This window comes from Euprymna scolopes, chromosome 31 (genome assembly GCF_053919585.1).
Source record: "Euprymna scolopes isolate OS-2025 chromosome 31, ASM5391958v1, whole genome shotgun sequence".
In the NCBI taxonomy this organism is placed as follows: domain Eukaryota; kingdom Metazoa; phylum Mollusca; class Cephalopoda; order Sepiida; family Sepiolidae; genus Euprymna; species Euprymna scolopes.
In genome coordinates, this window is record NC_136512.1 from 88,214,062 (window position 1) to 88,232,700 (window position 18,639).

Genomic DNA, 18,639 nt, shown 5'->3' on the forward strand with positions numbered 1-18,639 from the left:
GGTAGTAGGGGTCTACGTTGGAAGTTGGAGAACCGGGTTTAATCGTGTATTAGATTTTTTCTTGAAACTTGTCATGATGAAATTTTGAAATTTGTGGACTAGGTCGTCAGAATTACTTAGAGCAGGATAGAGAGGGGAAATTAAGAGAGAAAAAGAAACAAATTTTTTTTTTATTTGTAGCTAATGATAAGGTAAAGCCGTAACAATTACCCACTAGTATGGCATCGAGAGGCCCCACCAGAAGCTACTGCATGGTCCAGAATCCATTCACCAAATGGCAATACAGCAGCCCCAGTACTTTGCACCTGCTGATAGGACAGCCTCTTTAGTGGTTAATCCAAGGTTCGGGTCCCTGACTATCAGGCGGATAACGTCAGCCCAGACAAAACGTTTACCTAATCAACTGGGCACTTTTCTACAGAGAAGTGTCGCTTTTTTTCTGATATTTTCGAAAGTCATCCCCTCTTTTCGATTGTCTAGCCTTAATTTAAACCTACGTCACTTCTGGTTTGGCAATGGGCGCAACAGCAAAGACGTCACATTTTTTTTCACATTGTTTGCCTTCTTCGCTTACTACCAATTTTTTTTTTTTTTGCTCAACACACACCTCCAAACACCCGGGCAGCGCCGGGCACCTAGGCTAGTGTAATATATAAGGCAGGAATAAAGGTTAATGAATGTACAGCAGTCAATGGGGCAATATCATAGTAATCGTTAGTAGTGGAAACTTGTTTACATTGGACTTGAATTGTAGTCAGCTGGAAAGCAGGGAAACAGAAGAGAGTTTCATAGACGTGCAGTTCTAAGAAAGAAACTTTGTTCATGAAATCTTTGTTTAGGTTTGGGCACAGATAAAGAGTGAATGAAGAGGACAAATCTTTGATGCGTTGGTAACAGTATTAGAAGCAAGTCAAGATGTTCCCAAGTGACTGACAGATGTATGGTGAAATCAAAATCAAAGAAAGCGAAAATAATACTGAATTGAAAACCACGTCAACAAAAGATTAAGGATATGCAGACTCCAGAAAATATAACATCCCTACAGAGTTTACTGAGGAGGTCATCCCCCTAGGCCTTGCCTTCTCTCTTTGAGAAGGGTTTAGTTTTTTTTTTAATCACCTGAGGTAGCCTTACATGGGAATGCTGACGAGGCTGCTTAGGCACTTTTTGCAGATCAGAGTATCCCTTCTTTGGGGTGCTGACTTCTCAATCTGACTTTCCAACCCTGGTGTCACAATTCTTGCAGTGGGAGAGAACTATATAGCCTACAGAGTTTCCTGAGATTAGCAAACTATTGCCAAGCTTTCATTCATTTGATGACCCATTTTTTTTGTTTGTTTGTTTATTTTTAAAGATACAATTAGAAAAAAAAATGTGAAAAAAAAAGACTTGTTCCATTTTGCAGATGACAACGGTGGTGGCGGTGGCGGTGGGGGCGATAGCTTGAATTCAACCAAAATTTTACATTAAATTTAGAACTAAAATTAAGGTTTGAGAATAGAATGGGGAAAGACCAAGGCTGGACATAGGAGGGAAACAGTCAGCAGAAAGAGAGTTTCACAAATGTACAGTTTTCGTAAAAAGCTAGTGGAATGAGAAGCTGTAATACATCAAAATATTGAATTGATGAAGACCACTAACAAGTCAAACGAGCTAGAACAAAGGAAGCAAAGAATTTATCAGGCAAGTTTGAAGAACATATACTATAATAGTATCTTAAGAAAAGACTGAGACTAGCAACATCATGCAAAGAAGAAGAAAGGGTGGAACCAATCAAATTACATATCCGTTTCAACACCGTATCAAGAACCTTCACATGGGATAGATTCATCAGCCTAAATATGACAACAGTACTCTATGCTTGGTCTGTGAGTAGATTTATAGAGATCAAGAATAATCCAAAGTTTTCTTCATGCCACATTACATAAAGCGACCAATAAAAATCTCACTTTTTATATAAACAGTGACTCAGCATACACGTGACCTATCCACACGGTCATAAATAATGTCTTCTTTTTTTTATTTTCAAAGAATGGCATACAATGGAACTATACAAAACATCTAAAGAATTTCTTAGGATATTTGTCATACTTAAGAAAATGAGCTGCTCGTCCAGAACCCCCCCCCCCTTCCTCATGAAAAAAAAAAACAAAAAAAAAAAACTGTACCCACGATGGAAAGAAAATATTGGACACCAAAAACTCACGTAAGTAGATCAAGTAGTTTTATGTTTAAATAAAAAAAAAAATTTTGGGTCCGAAAGTACAAGCGACGATTTCATGACGCCATCTTGAAAATATTTTGAAGGAACAAGGAAGATAACTCTAAATCTAGATTTTAGAAAGTCATTCTAAATATAGGGAGGGAGCATTGAAAAAACACAAATTCACTTAAAAATGTTTTTTTTTTTTTTTTTTTTTACACAGTGATCACCACATATCAAGGCCCGGAAGCCACTCAGGGATAAGGGTTATTGCAAGTACATTACGTTAGTGAGGAGATTTGCTGAAATGTTTACTTAAGGGGGCGGTTCATTAGGAATTTGTTAACATTGGACTTGAAGACATCCAAGTTGTAGTCCGGAAGGAAGCAGGCAGACGGAACAGAGTTCCACAGGCGTGCAGTTCTAAGAAAGAAGCTTTGTTCATGGAATCTGCATTTTGATTTAGGCACAGATATAGAGTGGGGGAAATTTTTCACAGTGGATTCAGCTAGACGGGTCTTTTTCGTGAAAGATTGGCGAGGGGGGACCAGAGATTGGAGTTCAGACGAGCATCTGCCATGGAAATAACGATAAAACAAGGACAGGCTCGCAACGTCTCTTCTGTGGGAGAGAGGTTGCAGGGTAGAGAAAAGGGCATCCCCCACTAAGCCACAAAGTCTATTTTGTACTCTGTCAAGGCAGGATAGGCTGTTTTTAGCAGCTCCTGCCCAGATATGGCAACAGTATTCCATCCTTGGACGTACTTGGCTTTTATATAGATAGAGAATTGCATCAGTAGTGAGATATCTTCTGGAGCGGTAGAAGGATCCCACCATCTTTCCAGCGACCTTGGCAACAGACTTGATGTACGTGTTCCATTTCAGATCAGGAGTAAAGGTCAAACCCAGAAGCTTGTCAAAACACGGGGCCTCACCCAGACGAGAGCCATCCATCACAATTGATGCCAGATGGGGATCAGAGCGTTGATGATGTAAGGATAGCAGTTTGGTTTTGGATGCATTAAAGGTAACCAGCCACATCTTCCCCTACTGAACCACACGCTCGAGATCAGAGGAGAGAGAATCAGAGAGAACTTTGTCATTTACAGCCTTTGATGTGTTGCCGTAGATGGTCGTGTCATCAGCATAGATGTCAACGAATGATTTAAGTATGTGTTTAGGGAGGTCATTGATGTAGATCAGGAAGAGAGTTGGGCCCAGGATTGACCCCTGAGGGACTCCAGCATTTATATTGCAGGCCTTCGATTTTTGTCCATCTACCACTACTCTTATGAGCCTATCAGAGAGAAATGATTTAATGGTTTTCTTTATAAAGATAAAACTACTAGATCAATTTACTTGATTTTTTGGCGTATGATATTTTCTTTCTGTACATTAATACAGATTTTTATTTTTATTTTTTTCATCTGGATTAATACTGAAATTTATGCTGGAAATTTGCCAAATTTTATTTTTCTTTCACGTCACCACAATTATGTCTTTTGTTTTTTCAATTTTTAAATCGTTTCAGCGTAGCACTTTTGAAAATGTGCATTACCAAGGATTTTTGTTTAATGATTGCGCTTATGGAAATACTCCCAAAGAATGCATATTTGATATATAATAGGGTATTCTCCCTGAAAGTTAGGAGATCTTATTTATAAACGCTGCCAATAGGAACTAATGAATCAAATTAATTCACATTCTGTTAGCAAACAATCAGAAACCAAAGCAGCTTCATAAAAATTTAATCTTTTAGTATTCCAGCACATAATTTTCTCATGTCAGCATGAGAAGGATCTTTTGTTCTTTGCTTGTGTTATATTACAAAACTGAGCATATGGAAACAAGAAAGTGACAAACGAAAAGGTTGAGTTTAAACTTTTATTAAAGTTAAAACAATCGTGAAATGAACTGCTTGGTGTGTCAGGATATTCTGACGGTGGCAGTGGGATGTCGGTAGGAATGCTGGTCGGGTGTTGATATGACTCAGCGACAATCTGGTGTTATTGTCAGGCTAAGGCAGGGGCGGCGATGACGGGAACGTGGCTTATGTGTTCTGGTATCTGGAATATGGGTGCGGTGGTGGCGATGACAGGAACGTGGCTTAGGTGTTCTGGTGTCTGGAATACGGGTGCAGTGGCATTGGCGAAGGAGAAGTAGTTTTAAAAGTTGTCGTCCGGTAACACAAGGGGGCTGGCGGTGACAACGGAAGGGGAGTAATCTTAATAGTAGCCGTTGCTGATGGAGTGTTGGTGACGGTGGCTGCTATTATTAGCAGGACAAAACTCGCTGTCTGACGCGCTGTGGTTATCTGGTGGCGGTGGCGGCGAAAGAGGGGTAGTCTTTAAGGTTGCTGTCCAGTATCACGAGTGGGGTGGGGATGGCTGCGGCGACAATGGGAGAGTAGTAATCTGAATAGCTGTTGTTGCTGATGAAGACATCTGGTGTTTGTTTTTTGTGTTTTAATGTACTGTAGTGAGTCGTCTGTTTGATGTTTATATTCATGTGTTATATCAATTTAAAGCTAAGAAAGTTGTGAATGTGTTTTAGTAGCTGTTGCAGTGTTTCATGGGATAATTGTTCGTGTTTATATGCTGCTGGAGTTGTGTCTCCTGTGATTTTTATGCTTTGGATTTTGATTTTTCTTTCAATGGATGGCTTCCTCTGGCGATTTTCTTTGTTGAAGTGAGCTGCGAGTTATTCCGTTGAAGTGTGTACATAAAAAAAATGGGCTTTGATGTTGTTGTGTGTGTTTAGTGTGATCATTTACGTTGTATCAACGAACGGGGTTTGTCTTAGCATGGCCATTATTATCACTGTCATTGTTCCTGCTGGTTTCTGGTTTATTCCTGTAAATATAGAGGGATATGCGGTATAACACGTGCAAAATCATAAAGTCCAGAACAAGTATAACAGCGATCCACTGAAAATTCTTCATATCCAGGACTCTTCTGAAATTAAACATGGCTTCCAATTCATGACATGCTATTTCCGTAAAGTATTGATACAAACTGTGAACAGCTTTCAGTAAGTGAATCCCCCCTCTCTCCTTGTTTCTCTCTTTCTCCAATCCAAATAATATAAATTATCAATCCTCATCTAAAAAATTCTGAAAAAAAAAAATAAAAAAAATTACGCTACTTTTCGCTGTCAGAATCATACATTTTCTGAGACAATTTCTGTGCGTGCATGTGTGTGAATCATGTTAGAATCTAAGGAAACCTAAAGATTTTTTGTAACATAAGTATGTTTGTCGAATAATTTGTACTTTTCCCAAAAACTAAAATTACAATAAAAGTTGAAAAATAAACCACAAGATATCTTGAAAGTATCTAGGGAGGTATTAACCTATAGCTTGAGAGAAGACTATTTGATTCTTCTTACAAGGGCAGAGTGTAATAGAAGAAACTACTCACAAAAATAGCAGTGTATTTCTTTGGTATGCCAAGAACGTGTATAACAGAATGAAAAAGACATAAAGAACTTGTGTTTGTAGCTGAATTTTGTTTTTATGTGAAATTAATTTGCATATGAGGGGAACAGCAACTGTAAGAAGAACGAAATGAGGAGGACAGTGAGTTGAGTGTTTGACAGCCTGTAAAGTTGCCATCACATACAAACAAGAGGAAAGAAATAAAAATCTGGGTCCACATTTTTTCTTTTTTACAAAAGTTTTATTACATTACTTTCCCGTCTTGATATCACTTAAAAATCTCTCGCTATCGTCCATCTCGCCTGGTGTACATTTTTCTTCTTCCTCTGACCCATTCTCGTCCTCGGTTTCATACGTCCATTTTTTTTGACGTTGACTTTCTTTCTTCTGACCACGTGGTGCATTTTTTCTCCCTTTTTTTCCCTTTTTCTTCTCGTGCACACTTCCTAAATTTGCATATGTGCCTTTTTCGGCTACTGCTGCTGCTGCTAATCTCTTTGCAAGCCATCCATCCTCTATTGCTGCTGATACTTTGCCACACGCACATGTGCACTATATCACAAGCCGAGAGAAAGCGTTGAAGTTGCGATTTGTTGGTGTGAATTACGATGTTAACAAAGAGGATTTCCGTCAGTATTCCTTTTGAGGTTACGTAGTTTTAAAAAAAAATTTTTTTACAAAGGAGTCACTACTTATCAAGGCCCATAGGTCACTTGAGGATAAGAGTTAATGAGTGTACAGAGGTCAATTGGACAATGACGTAGTAATTGTTAGTAATGAAAATTTGGTAAATTGGATTACTTAAGGGGAATGGCTCATCAAGAACTTGTTTACATTGGACTTGAAGACGGCCATATTGTAGTCAGCCGGAAAGCAGGCAAATGGAAGTCAGTTCCACAGGTGTACAGTTCTAAGAAAGAAGCTTTGTTCATGGAATCTACGTTTAGGTTTAGGCACGGATTAGTTTTCTAATGTGGGGAAAATCCTGCTCTCCTCAAAAGAGCACTTTGGATTGGAATCAAAATAAAAATTGCCTCAGTTTAGAAGGATATCTATCTCACTCTCTGAGGAGAGAAAAGATTGTTGTGACCAGCTAAATCAAATCACTCGTCATGTAAACAAACGAATCTATTCTGCCAGAATTCATTCATTTCACCATTCATTGATTTTGTCACCATTCACCCACGCAGTTTTGTTGGCGCGTAGAATCGTGATTGTAATATGTTTTTATTTACACACAAATCCATGAGACTATATTTTTGTCTATTCGCGTATGTAGACAGTGAATGGGTTGGAATATTCTAGAAAGCGAATATAAAAGGGCAAACGCACCAAAAACAAACCAGTCCAAATAACGTTTCTGTGATTTCCAGAGCTTTTCGCAGGCTTCTTCGTCGCTGCTCGAAATTATCACACATATTGGACTCCATCGTAGGACATAAAAACTCTACTGTTACGAATGTCATGTACAAACTGCAAACAGACAAATTGCTCAATCTTTTACTGATGGAGCTCATGCAAATAACAATGGATGAATATGTTTTGCTAACGAAAGTTTTACCCCCCTGGTATATTCATTCACAGGGGTTTTTTTTTCATAAAATATATTAACCATAACGATTTCCTCAGTCGAGAAGTATTTCCTTAGGCACAAAAGATTTCCAGCTGTACCCTTATAATTACGCAAATATTCTTTTTTTCACTTAGATGATGATTCTGAACTTTCTTCTTATAAAAATGCACATCTCTCCAAGTTATTAATGGACTTTAATATTTTAAATTTCGTGCTCATGGGGAGATCTCGAACATTCAAGAATGACTATAACTTTCACATCTCCCATCATCCACAAAAATAAACTATCTCTGGTTAAATAAAATTTATTATTTTAAGGTTTATAATTTGTTCCCGAGTTGTTGCTATTTACTGATGCCTTTTTTTTTTTTTTTTTTTTTTTTGTTAGGGAAAGGAGTTTCGACCTATGCTCCCGTCAGCATCATGAATTTGGAGACCGGTTGATATGCCGCTTCTCTCCACAAAATGAAATCTAGTATAAAAACAGATACTATGCTTTGCTCTTAATCAAAAGGCCACACGTCATGAATTAAACAAAAATCTCAGTTTACAATAAATAATTTATTTCCTATTTGAATAAATAAAATTAAATAACGATTAAAAAAAATTCTGTTGTGAAAATGTCAAGATTTAAGGATAATGTGATTTGGCCTAAATAAATTTCTGGAGGAGGGAAGGTCATTTTAAAGGTAGGTAATTCTGTATTTACTTAAGATTTTTTCAAGGGAGATAATTCTATAATTTGTATACCGTTTAAAGCAGCAGTTGTTATTAAAAATAGCTAAATAAAAACAAAGGTGGTCGATTTTTTCAGATAAAGCGAAGTAAAATAAAATAATTGTTTTTTTGTAATGGATTTTGATATAAATAAGATCAGTAAGGCGATATAAAATATAAATAATTAATATACGATTTTCGATTTGAGTAGGAGGAGAGATAAAAATAGGGAGAGAGTAAGAGCTTTAATGAGAGGGGATCCGAGCAAGGGAGATAATTATTGAAAAAAAAAAAAAAAACAGAGGGAGAGAATAAGAGTTCTATAAGAGGGGCTCCCAGCAAGGGAGATAATCGGTAAAAAAAAAAAACTAAAATAGATATTTTTTATTATAAAGAAGTTATACGAAATTAAATTTTACAGCGAATTGGAGATCAAAATCTTAATGAAAATAATGGTCATAAAATTTATTAGAGGAAATAGTAATCAAAATGGTTGTAAAAATCACAGCTGGACGAACCGTGAGTGTATCAATAGGAACAAAGAGAGAGGGATGTGAGAGTCTCGTAACGATTATAGAGAGTGGTGGAGAGCGGGGGTAAGAGTAGTAAAACTATCGAGGTTGCAGGGAGAGTATGTTTGTAGAGGTGGCTGGAGGAGGAGAACTAAGAACATGGCAGCGTTGGATCAATGGTGGTTATACTCCAAAATGTTGCAACAGTTAGCACACACTTTGGCCGGCATGAAGCCGACGCCATGGGAAAAGGTCAGTGGTTAAAGCTTTCCGGACGTTTAGTCCTTTTCTTAATTTGTCAGCTGGGTTCTTCTATCAATAGAGATATCGCTTCATTTTCCCCACCCATCTTAATTCGTGTCCGTCTTCAATTGATTCCCTCTTTCTTTTTCATCTCTAGAAAAAAAAAAAAACACTTTTTTTTTCTTCCTTCCTTTTTGAAATTTTAAATTTTCGATTCCTAAACGAAAATTAAAACCATTTTTAAAATTAAATTTGATTTCCTAAGTCTTTAATTCGGTTAGTTTAATTTATATATATTGTATTTTATAACGTCGTTTTTTTGTTATCAAACGAAAATAAGTTAAAATATTGACTATTTTTTAAAAATTTCTCTTAAGTGGGTGTGAAAAAAAAAACGTATATTTAACTAATCTTTTTTATGCAGAAAAAACAACAACAAACAAAATAAAGACAAAATAAACAAACAAATATATATAACAAATCTTTCATAAATTATTAAAAATAAATCGATTCATTATTTGTTGTTGTTCAGTTTTCCAATATAAACGCGATATTTTCATTTTCTTCCTGATTTAAAAATCGGCATTAAAAATTTTTTTTTTTAATTTTTTATTTTTTCGAAACTTTAAAAATAAAAACAATGCGAAATCAAATTATTTTTATTTGTTATTAAAATAAATCTTTCATTTCTGGTAAGATACATCTATTACTGTTTTGGTATTAGTGTTTATTATTGATGTGTGTGTGTGTGTGTGTGTGTGTGTGTGCGCGCGTATAATATATATATATATATATATATATATATATATATATATATATATTCAGAAATTTAGATAAGCCATCGGTACCTCTAGTTTAAAACCTGATTATAGGGAACCGTTTTAGGTCCCAATATCAGATCAGCTGAAGAGAGCTTGATATTGAGGCCTAAAACGGTTCCCTATTATCCGGTTTGAAACCGGAGGTACCGATGGCTTATTTAAACTTCTGAATATATATATATATATATGTGTGTATATATATTATATATATACACACACACACATCAATAATAAACACTAATACTAAAACAGTCAGGAGATCGGCTGAAGAGAGCATTGAGACCTGAAACGCAACGGTTCCCTATTATCAGGTTTGAAACCGACGATACCGATGGCTTATCTAGACTTCTGAAAATAAAATATGATATTACCCTTTTATTTTGTAAATTGTTTTCGTTATAATTGAGCACTCTGCTGGAATTCTTTTGTGTGTGTGTTTTCTATACTTGCATATTATAAAATGACATCTTGTAAATAGTTGTTTCAGCATTTAATAAAGCAGTGTTCAATATATTAGTAGCGTAAAATATGTCAAGTAAACTGCACAGAAATGTTTGTGTTCGATTTCTGTATGACATAAGTATTTTTGGAGCAAGTCCAGAGTTTAACGTAATTAAAAAAAAAAAAAAAAAAAAAAAAAAAAAAAAAAACAGGAAAATCTTTGACGTATATATACGTCTCGAAACGAAAATGTCATACTCCAAAAATCGCGTAAATTGATGTAGTTTTTGTTTTTAATCAAGAAAATCAAATTTCATGAGGAATCGAGAATGGTGTGTCGTGTCGGTCTCGCTCCGCCAGCTTTGATAAATATAGACAACTCAATTCAAACTACCGAGATCAAAATCAGCTTGCGATTTACTGTTAAAATTGCAAGAAATGATTTTATATATTTATGTATGTTAATCGCCAATTTACGTGATTTTTGGAATATGACATTTTTCGTTCCGTGACGGATACGTACACATACACATCATAACGATTTCTGTATTTTTTTTTAATTTCATCGATTTTTTTTTATACTAAGACTAATATACTTCTGTCTGTATTGAACACTGTTAAAGTAAATACTAAAAAATATACACATAATATAAATCTAATCCAAAATGAAAAACAAAAATCAATAACCTACACAAATAAAATGTTTAAATGGTGCTTTTTTTTGGTACCGTGCGTGCACTATTTTTAAATAGTTTTTTTTTTCAGGTTAAATTCAAGTTTCACGATATCTTTTTTTATTATTAAATTGTTAGGTGGAAACACAGAATTGTTACAAAACACCCTCCTCTCTCCATGTTAAGAATGGCTTTCAAAATAACCGTTTAAATAGATATTTGGTGCTTATGATTCGCTTATATCGCCTTGCTGAAATAATAGCATTATTTAGAAAGCCATTCTTGACATGGGGAGGGAAGGGGATTTTCTAATTATTCGGTACTTTTACCTAAAAATAGATATCGTAAAACTTCAATTTAACTTGAAAATACTATTTAAAAAAATAGCACGGTAACATACGTGCAATGTGCATGCCATGAGCACCGGCGTTTCGCGATATCTTTTTTGGGGTGTATGTTTTTTTGTTTTACTGTCCACAGTTCTTCGAAAAAGTGGTAAAAAAATCAGATATATAATAAATGTTACCAAAGGCAAGATAAGTTACGGCGAACCTGAACGAGAATACCCCCCCCCCACGAACGGCTTTCGGAATAAGCACCCCCAACCTCCCAATGTTAAGAACGACTTTCGTTTTTTTTTTTTTTTTTTTTTTTTTCAGTGGATTATTATTTATAGTACACTAATATTAAGGGGATTCTCGTTCAGGTCCGCCTAATTTACTTTTCTACCTAACTGAATAGGTTTTTAGTGTTTTTTTTTTTTTTTTTTACTAAAATGTAAAATTTTAATAGGCTCGAAAAACAAGCAAGTTTCAAAGGGTACGCGACCACAGGAAAAATTTACTGCATAACAAATGAATTGTGGTTACTTTTTCTGGTGATCGCGTACCCCTTGAACTTGCTTATTTTTCGAGCCGATTTTACATTTTAGTAAAAACACTAAGAACCTACCCAGTTGGGTAGAAGAGTAGCTTATCTTGCCTTTGGTAACATTTATTTGTTATATATTTTATTGTTTTACCACTTTTTCGAAGGACTGTAGACATTAAAACACATCCCTCCTTTTTTTTTTTTTATTATTGTTAGGTGCAAGTACAGAATAGTTGCAAAACCCCCTTCCCTCTCCTTGTTAAGAATGGCTTTCTAAATAATGTTATTATTTCAGCGCGATAACATAAGTACCATATTTTTATATGAAAGTACTTTTTTGTTAAATCAATTTTACGAAACTATACCTAAAAATAATAAAAAAGAAAGTTTCGACAGATGAGGAAAATAGAAATATATAAAAAAAATGTTACGTCAAACAGAAGTTGGTGCTTCTTGTCAGGATAGTCGACAGATCGATTTTTTTGTAAATGTGGATTTAAGCAAAAACAACATACTTGTCATGTCGAAAATAGTAATATATCCAAAAATCATGAAAATTCATGGAGTAAAACAACTATTATTGTGTTTTTAGTAAAAAAAAAACAAAAAAAAAAAACGGTAGGTCAGTCATTAAAGTAGCGAAAAGAGAGATAAGTATGTCCCTTGTATTCGCAATCTTGAAGGTGTTAACATCTAGGGAATATACAATTCCCCCTCCTCCCAATTACTTTTAACTATAAATAATTTTCTATTTGATGAATTTTCGTAATTTTTGTATACGTTATTTTCGACATGACAAGTAAGTACTGTTGATTTTGCTTAAAACCATATATTACCCCCCCCCCCCCCCCCAAAAGCAGACGATCTGTCGACTCTATCTTAACAAGCACCCAGAATTTGAACCGAACCGTTTTTTAACTCTGACGTAAGTTTTAGGTTTAGCTCTGTTCAAATTCTGTAGAAGCACCTAAAATACTTCTTGTTAATAAAATTGATTCAATACATATAAATTAATAATTGTTAATTACAATATTAATTGGACATTTGTTTTTTATTATAAACAACAAAACGAAAACGTGGTTAAAAACAAATGTTATCAAAGGCAAGATAAGTCGCTCTTCTACCTACCTGGATAAGTTTTTTGCTTTAACTTATTTTAAAGAGTTTATTTAGTTTGAAACACAAGTGCCGAGTCTTTTGGGTGGATTTACCAGTATTTTGTTTTTGTTTTTTCGATTTTTGAGCGATTATCGAAGCTCCTCAGATAACCATCATATGTCGGCATTTTTTAATTTTTTTTTTTAGTTGTTCTTAGGACTTGCCACAACTTGTTTCGTAGTAAATAAAATCTTTAAAATGTTAAAACACGAACAAACTTATTCAGTTATGTAGAAGAGTAACTTACATATTTTGCCTTTGGTAACATTTATTTGTTATATATTTGTTTATTGGTCACGTTTTCGTTTCGTTTATAATGCAAAATGCCCAAATGATCTTTTTCAGAACATTATGCAAATATCAGGAACTTTCATCCTGCTGGCTTGGCAGACCGAGAGCAGGCTCAAGTCGATTGTAATTGTTGTAAATTAAAACAACACAATCTTTATTATTGTTTTTCTCACCCCCTAACTCCCAATGTAATAATATACTTTTGTGTGTTTTCAGTTTATTTCGGTATTTTAATTTTTTTATTTCCATAAAATTATGCGACTTTGTGTGTGTTTGATATCTGAACATTTTGTTAATCATGTTTATTGAAATAAAAAAAAATGTCATACTGCTAAAATGAATTCCCTTTTAAGAAAATAATGTAATTACGATAATTAAATACACCAGAATGCATTTTTATTTCTTTGAAAATCACTCAGCTTTTTTAACTTTGTTAATAAAGAAACTAAGGGGGAAAAAAAAAAAAAAAAAAAAAAATCACTTCGTGATCTCCTCCGAAAGGAATTTAGAATCGTTTAAACTGTTGAAGAGAAAGTAATTTTGTTTTGGAAGTTATCATTTCATTTAAAATATGACCTTAACAACAATTATAGTTTTGACAATTTGTTTCATTTAATTAGTGAATGTTATTATAGATTGACTCCTCTGCTCCCTCCTTATGAGATTCTACTTTTTAGGTGATTACATTTGAATACTCTGAAAGACTTGACGGAAAGAAAATATTAATGTTTTAGAAATTAGTGTTGGGAATCATTCACATATAAATTTAAGTAAAATGATCCTTATTTCCGTCCCATTCTAGCGTTTTAGGGCAGGCAACCATACTTTTTTTTATGCAATTATATGTGATTTTACGATTTTTTTTTTTTTTTTTTTTTTTTTTGAAGGGAGGAGAGTGGGGCTTGCTACATAGGGTTAACTTTTTGGGTGCAAGTTTAAAGTTCAACCTAATTAAAAAAAGTTTTCGTTCCGTGAATAAAGACTTTTCTGTATTTTTGTTCTTTTTAATTAGATTGAACTCTTGGACTTGTGTATTGATTTGATGTTTTATTGGTTTATAGGTGCCAATAATTCGGTCAAATTTCGAAGTGTGTAGATTTAGCTTTTTTTTGTGATAGAAGTATTATTGTGTAAATGTCTATTATTTGTCCCCACGCTGTCAAAAGGAAAAATAAAAATGTGATTTTGATAGTTTTCCTGTGATTAAGCTGAAAAAATAAAATAAATTAGATTTCTGAGTAGGGGAAAAAAGAAGAAAGAATTGTGACTCTTCCAAATTTGAAAGCATTTAAATTTATTTTTATTCTTGTTCACCCTTTGGGTCGATGTGAGGAGATAAGCAAGATGGTTGTTCATATTACATTTAAACTTTCGCATGTTAGTACAGTTAGGGAAGTAGGGAGCGTCAGCGACTTCCAAAGTCTAGCAGTCCGAGGAAAGAAGCTATCAGAGTAGAAGGCTTTCCGGCATCTAGGGACCTCATCAATTAAGAGGTGGGATTATGCTGCTAGACGGATTTGTCAAATGGGTATAATTGTAATAAATTTGTCAGAGCATATTCTATTAAAGTGCTTGTAAAACAGACATAAGGATGCCACATTGCGGCGATGGGACAGGAGTTGGAGCTTGGTTGATAGTGTGGGACCTATTTGATTGGAGTTTCTTTTGTGGAACCTGTTAAAGATGGTAAGACTTGGTGGATGCATCAACCCAGAAGTGGAAACCATACACTATGTGTAGGCGAATCGTGGCTTTGTAGATATATAGGATACTGTCAAGTGTGAGTAATTTTCTAGCACGGTAAAGGGAGCCCACCTTCTTTGCAGGAGCCTTGGCAATCTTTAATATATTTGTTCCGATTCATGTTGCATGTTAATGTAAAACTGAGGAGTTTGAACGATGAGCTCTCGGGTATTTACCGTTTTATTATTTTAAAAGAAAGCAATTTTTGGCTTTAAAATTCTTAGCAAATCCTCGTGAAGATTGAACGTTTTGGAAACTATGTCCAATCGTTTCATAAATAGAAATTTAAAAAAAACATTTAGCTTAAGAACAAAATTAGACATAGTTTTATAACAATTTTCATTCAATTGATAATTTAATGGCCAAAAAGTATCCAAATATATAAATTTAGCTTTAAAAATTCTATTTAAAAAAAAACAAACGACATAGGGGGAGGGGGAAACGAAATGAAAGACTCCTGTATAATAGGTAACGTAGTGTTGACACATTTAAAATTAAAACAAAGCATGAAAATATTTAATTAAAAATTAAATAGAATTGTAGAAGGCGGTACAATGCAGAAGTAACGGAAAGACACGAGCTGAAGCAGGTGAGAAATTTATTAATACAACTTATAAATACATGTGTACATATTCATATTTCATATACACAGTATATTTATATTTGCACAGTGGTCACCTGGGAAAGTCGGTCTGGTGGTGTATCCGTGTTATATACCCACCTCTTATTTCATTAAAAAAAAAAAAAAAAAATTTTTTTTTATTTACAACATATAAAGAGGATTGTGTTAAATTGCCTGTTCAATCATTATGTGCAAATAGTGGAGGATAAAATATAAAACACGTGTGGAGAGTAAAAAATGTATTTCTGTTACTGGACAAAGAAAAATTTTTGCACTAATAAAACGGCAAACTTAAAGCTCATACTGACTTAGCGAATAGTCAAAGGTGGGTTCGTAGCTGGGGTTGAATCTCCCGACCGACAGGAATTGTTATCCTACACTGATGAGTGCATAAGCATGGAACTCGAGTGTTTGTAGTTATAAAAGAATAATTATTTAATTATAATTATTCTTTAAGAATATTTAAGGATGGGCACTGTCTGGGAAATATAAATTAAGAGGCAGTTAACTAGCATATATGTAATGTTCACGATTTCCTGTCATTCGAACATTATGGGTTGTCTGCACCCAAATCAAGCGTTCATTATTTCTTAATTCTCTTCATTTTTGCGGCAATTATTTCGTGGCTTGGAGGTGGAGGCTTAGCAAATGGAGTCAAAGATGGTTTCATGGCTGAGTCTGAATCTTCTGATCGTCAGGAATTGTCATCCTACACTGATGATTGCGTATGCATGAAACACTAGTGTCTGTAGGTCTAAAAGAATATGTATATGCATATATTCGTACACCTGAATACATGTTAATGTCTCCCAGTTTACACAGCTGCTGCTTCCGTTTAATGTTTTTCAGCTTATACATATCACACCAAAAATATATACATTGTCAGATACAATTTCTGCAAATACCTTGACATTAGCGCTTTTACTTTTGTTCAAATCCAACTCGCGCACAAAGATCATGCCTCAGGATTGTCTGGCTTCTATGAAGATTTCCTTGTTGGCTGTTGTTATTCATTATACTTGCAAGATTATAGATTTTTACCCTCAAGTGGTTGTGGTTAAATAATCAAGTGTTAACTATTCTTCACTTTTCCAAATGGCTTCAACTGTTTGTGTGTGTGAGGACACTTCTCAACCTATATACTCAACGAATTTTTGATCTACACATTTGAAATTTGATATATAGGATAATCAGACATGTGGAAAACTTTTTAATCCGTTTTCATCCGGAAAAAAGGGCTGCTAAGGGATCAAAATTTAAAAATTTGTACTTAGCAGTCATCAGATTTTTATCTGTTTTCAACTGCTCCATGAATGCACATGCGCAGCCACTTTATGATAGCTTTATGCTAAGAATGAGTAGGTTTGAAAACACTTTGTAAAAATCATGTCAAGCTAGCCTAATGGTTATCATACTTAACTCACTGTCTTTAGGTCTTGGTTTCAATCTCAACTCAAGTATTCTTTATTTCACAATAAGTGATTTGGTGGTCAAAATTCCGGGTAATGCTGGTAGGCTTGCTAGTTTTAAATAGTTTTAAATAGTTAAAAAATGTGAAAATAAACTTTATTACATTTATTTTCTTATCGAATTTTTTTTTTTTTATCTCAAGCAAATTTCTCTAAAAAACCAAGCATTCAGGTTAATCGTTGGATTCGTCTTAATACTTGTAAAACAGGCAGAGCGATGCAACATTTTGTTAATGGGACAGAGGTTGAAGCTTTGATGACAGTTCGGGACCTATCAGGTTGGGGGGGAGGTCTCTTTTGAACCCTGTCCAAATGTGACAACAATACTCCATACATGCGCGAATGGTGGCCGTGTAGAGGTTCAGGATATTTTCAGGCATAAATAACTTTCTAGCACGTTAGAGAGAGGTTACATTTCTGGATTTTTGAGATGAGGTTTGGTTATTCGTATTTTTTTGGATTCTTTGGATTACTGTGCCTAAGTGCCATTTTCACATTTCGGTTAATTTAGCATTTGACCTCCTTCATGTGTGTCTGCATGAATTTTGATCTATTTATTTTAATCCATGAGGATAGCATGCTCTCGTTCTGTCAGCCATGACTGAGTAGAAGTTCTAAGTAATTCACAATTGTATTTTCAGTTGCCCACACTGAGGATTGAACCTTCAGAACCTTTTACAAATGAATTTTTCCAAGACACTCAAGAGGAGAACAGTAGTCCAAAGAATCCAAATAATACGAACAACCAATCCAGAAATGTAATCCATTTATCCAACTATTTCATTTATAAAATAATTTTAGAAATTGTTTCTGATAAATTAATAGTTTCGTACAATTCATAACTATTTTCGATTTTCGATTTTCTTATGCAGATAAAATAGTTTTGTTCGTAGTAAAGTGATTTTAATGAAAAAACAGTTTGACATTCAAAAGGATTAGTATTATTTAAATTGTTCGGACCACTGTTCCCATCTTGATGGTTGTTCTTAACATTTCGGCTGACGTAACCTCTGATCTTCAGCTGTATCTTCATAATGGTTTTTATTGGTGAATTGTGGAAAAAAAACAAAGAATGTTTTTGTTCTTTTTCCCAACGAACCATACTTGTTAGAATTCAAAATGTGTGATGTTTTTTTATGAAACAGAGCATCGAATCCTTTCCATTTTTGTAGAAATTTAGGTCTGTATCGATTTGATATGTTTTTGTGTTTTTTATGAAACTAAATGATAATTTTGAACTTTGAATGATTTTTTCTTTTTTACAAGATTATTCTTATCATAGATTTTTTTTTTTCAAATTTCCCTTGATCAAGAGTTCAGATAATTATTATTGTTGGATTCCTCATACAATGTTATGCCAGAAAAGTTGTTTGATTTTAAATAAATAAATTAGTGCCAGATGAAAATATTTGGAGATCTATTCAAGACCGGAGATGTGAGTTGGATAATTGTGATGATGATGTGGACATAGAGGCTAGCATGAAGGGTCACAGCAAGCCTTCTGCGTCTAGAGAACAAAATTTGTTAAAGATGTAAAGAAAAAAAAAAAAAAAAGAAGATAAATGCGTCAAGATCCAAGTAGAACAATGCGAACATTGGCAAGATAGACAGCAGAGAACTTATAATCGTAGCATATGAATCCAAAGATTTTATGGTTGGCATTGGTTTCCCTGATATTTCTTTCTAGTTAGAATTCTTTTTAGAAAGACACTAGAGAGGGACCACATGAAGGTTGCCAACATCCCAAGAAAGTGATTTTTGTGGAACGAACTGGATTCGAACTTTGGACACGCGGGTCATCAGTCCGTGTTGTTAACCACTTGACCACTTCACATCTCATCAGAGAAATGACTTGGAAGAAAGTGCT

General features: G+C 34.3%; 2 protein-coding genes across 6 annotated transcripts in view; both read left to right on the forward strand.

Annotated features, from left to right (window-relative positions):
• Window positions 1–7,618, forward strand: part of LOC145255843 (serine/threonine/tyrosine-interacting-like protein 1) — a 74,343-nt gene extending 66,725 nt beyond the window's left edge. Inside the window, exon 10 of the mRNA XM_080114584.1 lies at window positions 7,600–7,618. The gene's annotated coding sequence lies outside the window, so the exon portion shown is untranslated. The remainder of the gene's footprint in view (window positions 1–7,599) is intronic.
• A 916-nt stretch (window positions 7,619–8,534) lies between these two features.
• Window positions 8,535–18,639, forward strand: part of LOC145255841 (phosphatidylinositol 4-kinase alpha-like) — a 272,694-nt gene continuing 262,589 nt past the window's right edge. For 3 of the 5 annotated variants that reach the window (XM_080114575.1, XM_080114578.1, XM_080114577.1), the window contains exon 1: window positions 8,536–8,692. In XM_080114575.1, coding sequence (XP_079970701.1) covers window positions 8,600–8,692 — 93 coding nt within the window. In that variant the 5' untranslated portion in view covers window positions 8,536–8,599. Of the gene's footprint in view, window positions 8,693–18,639 lie in introns of all 5 variants that reach the window. The other 2 variants (XM_080114579.1, XM_080114576.1) reach the window with 2 other exon arrangements.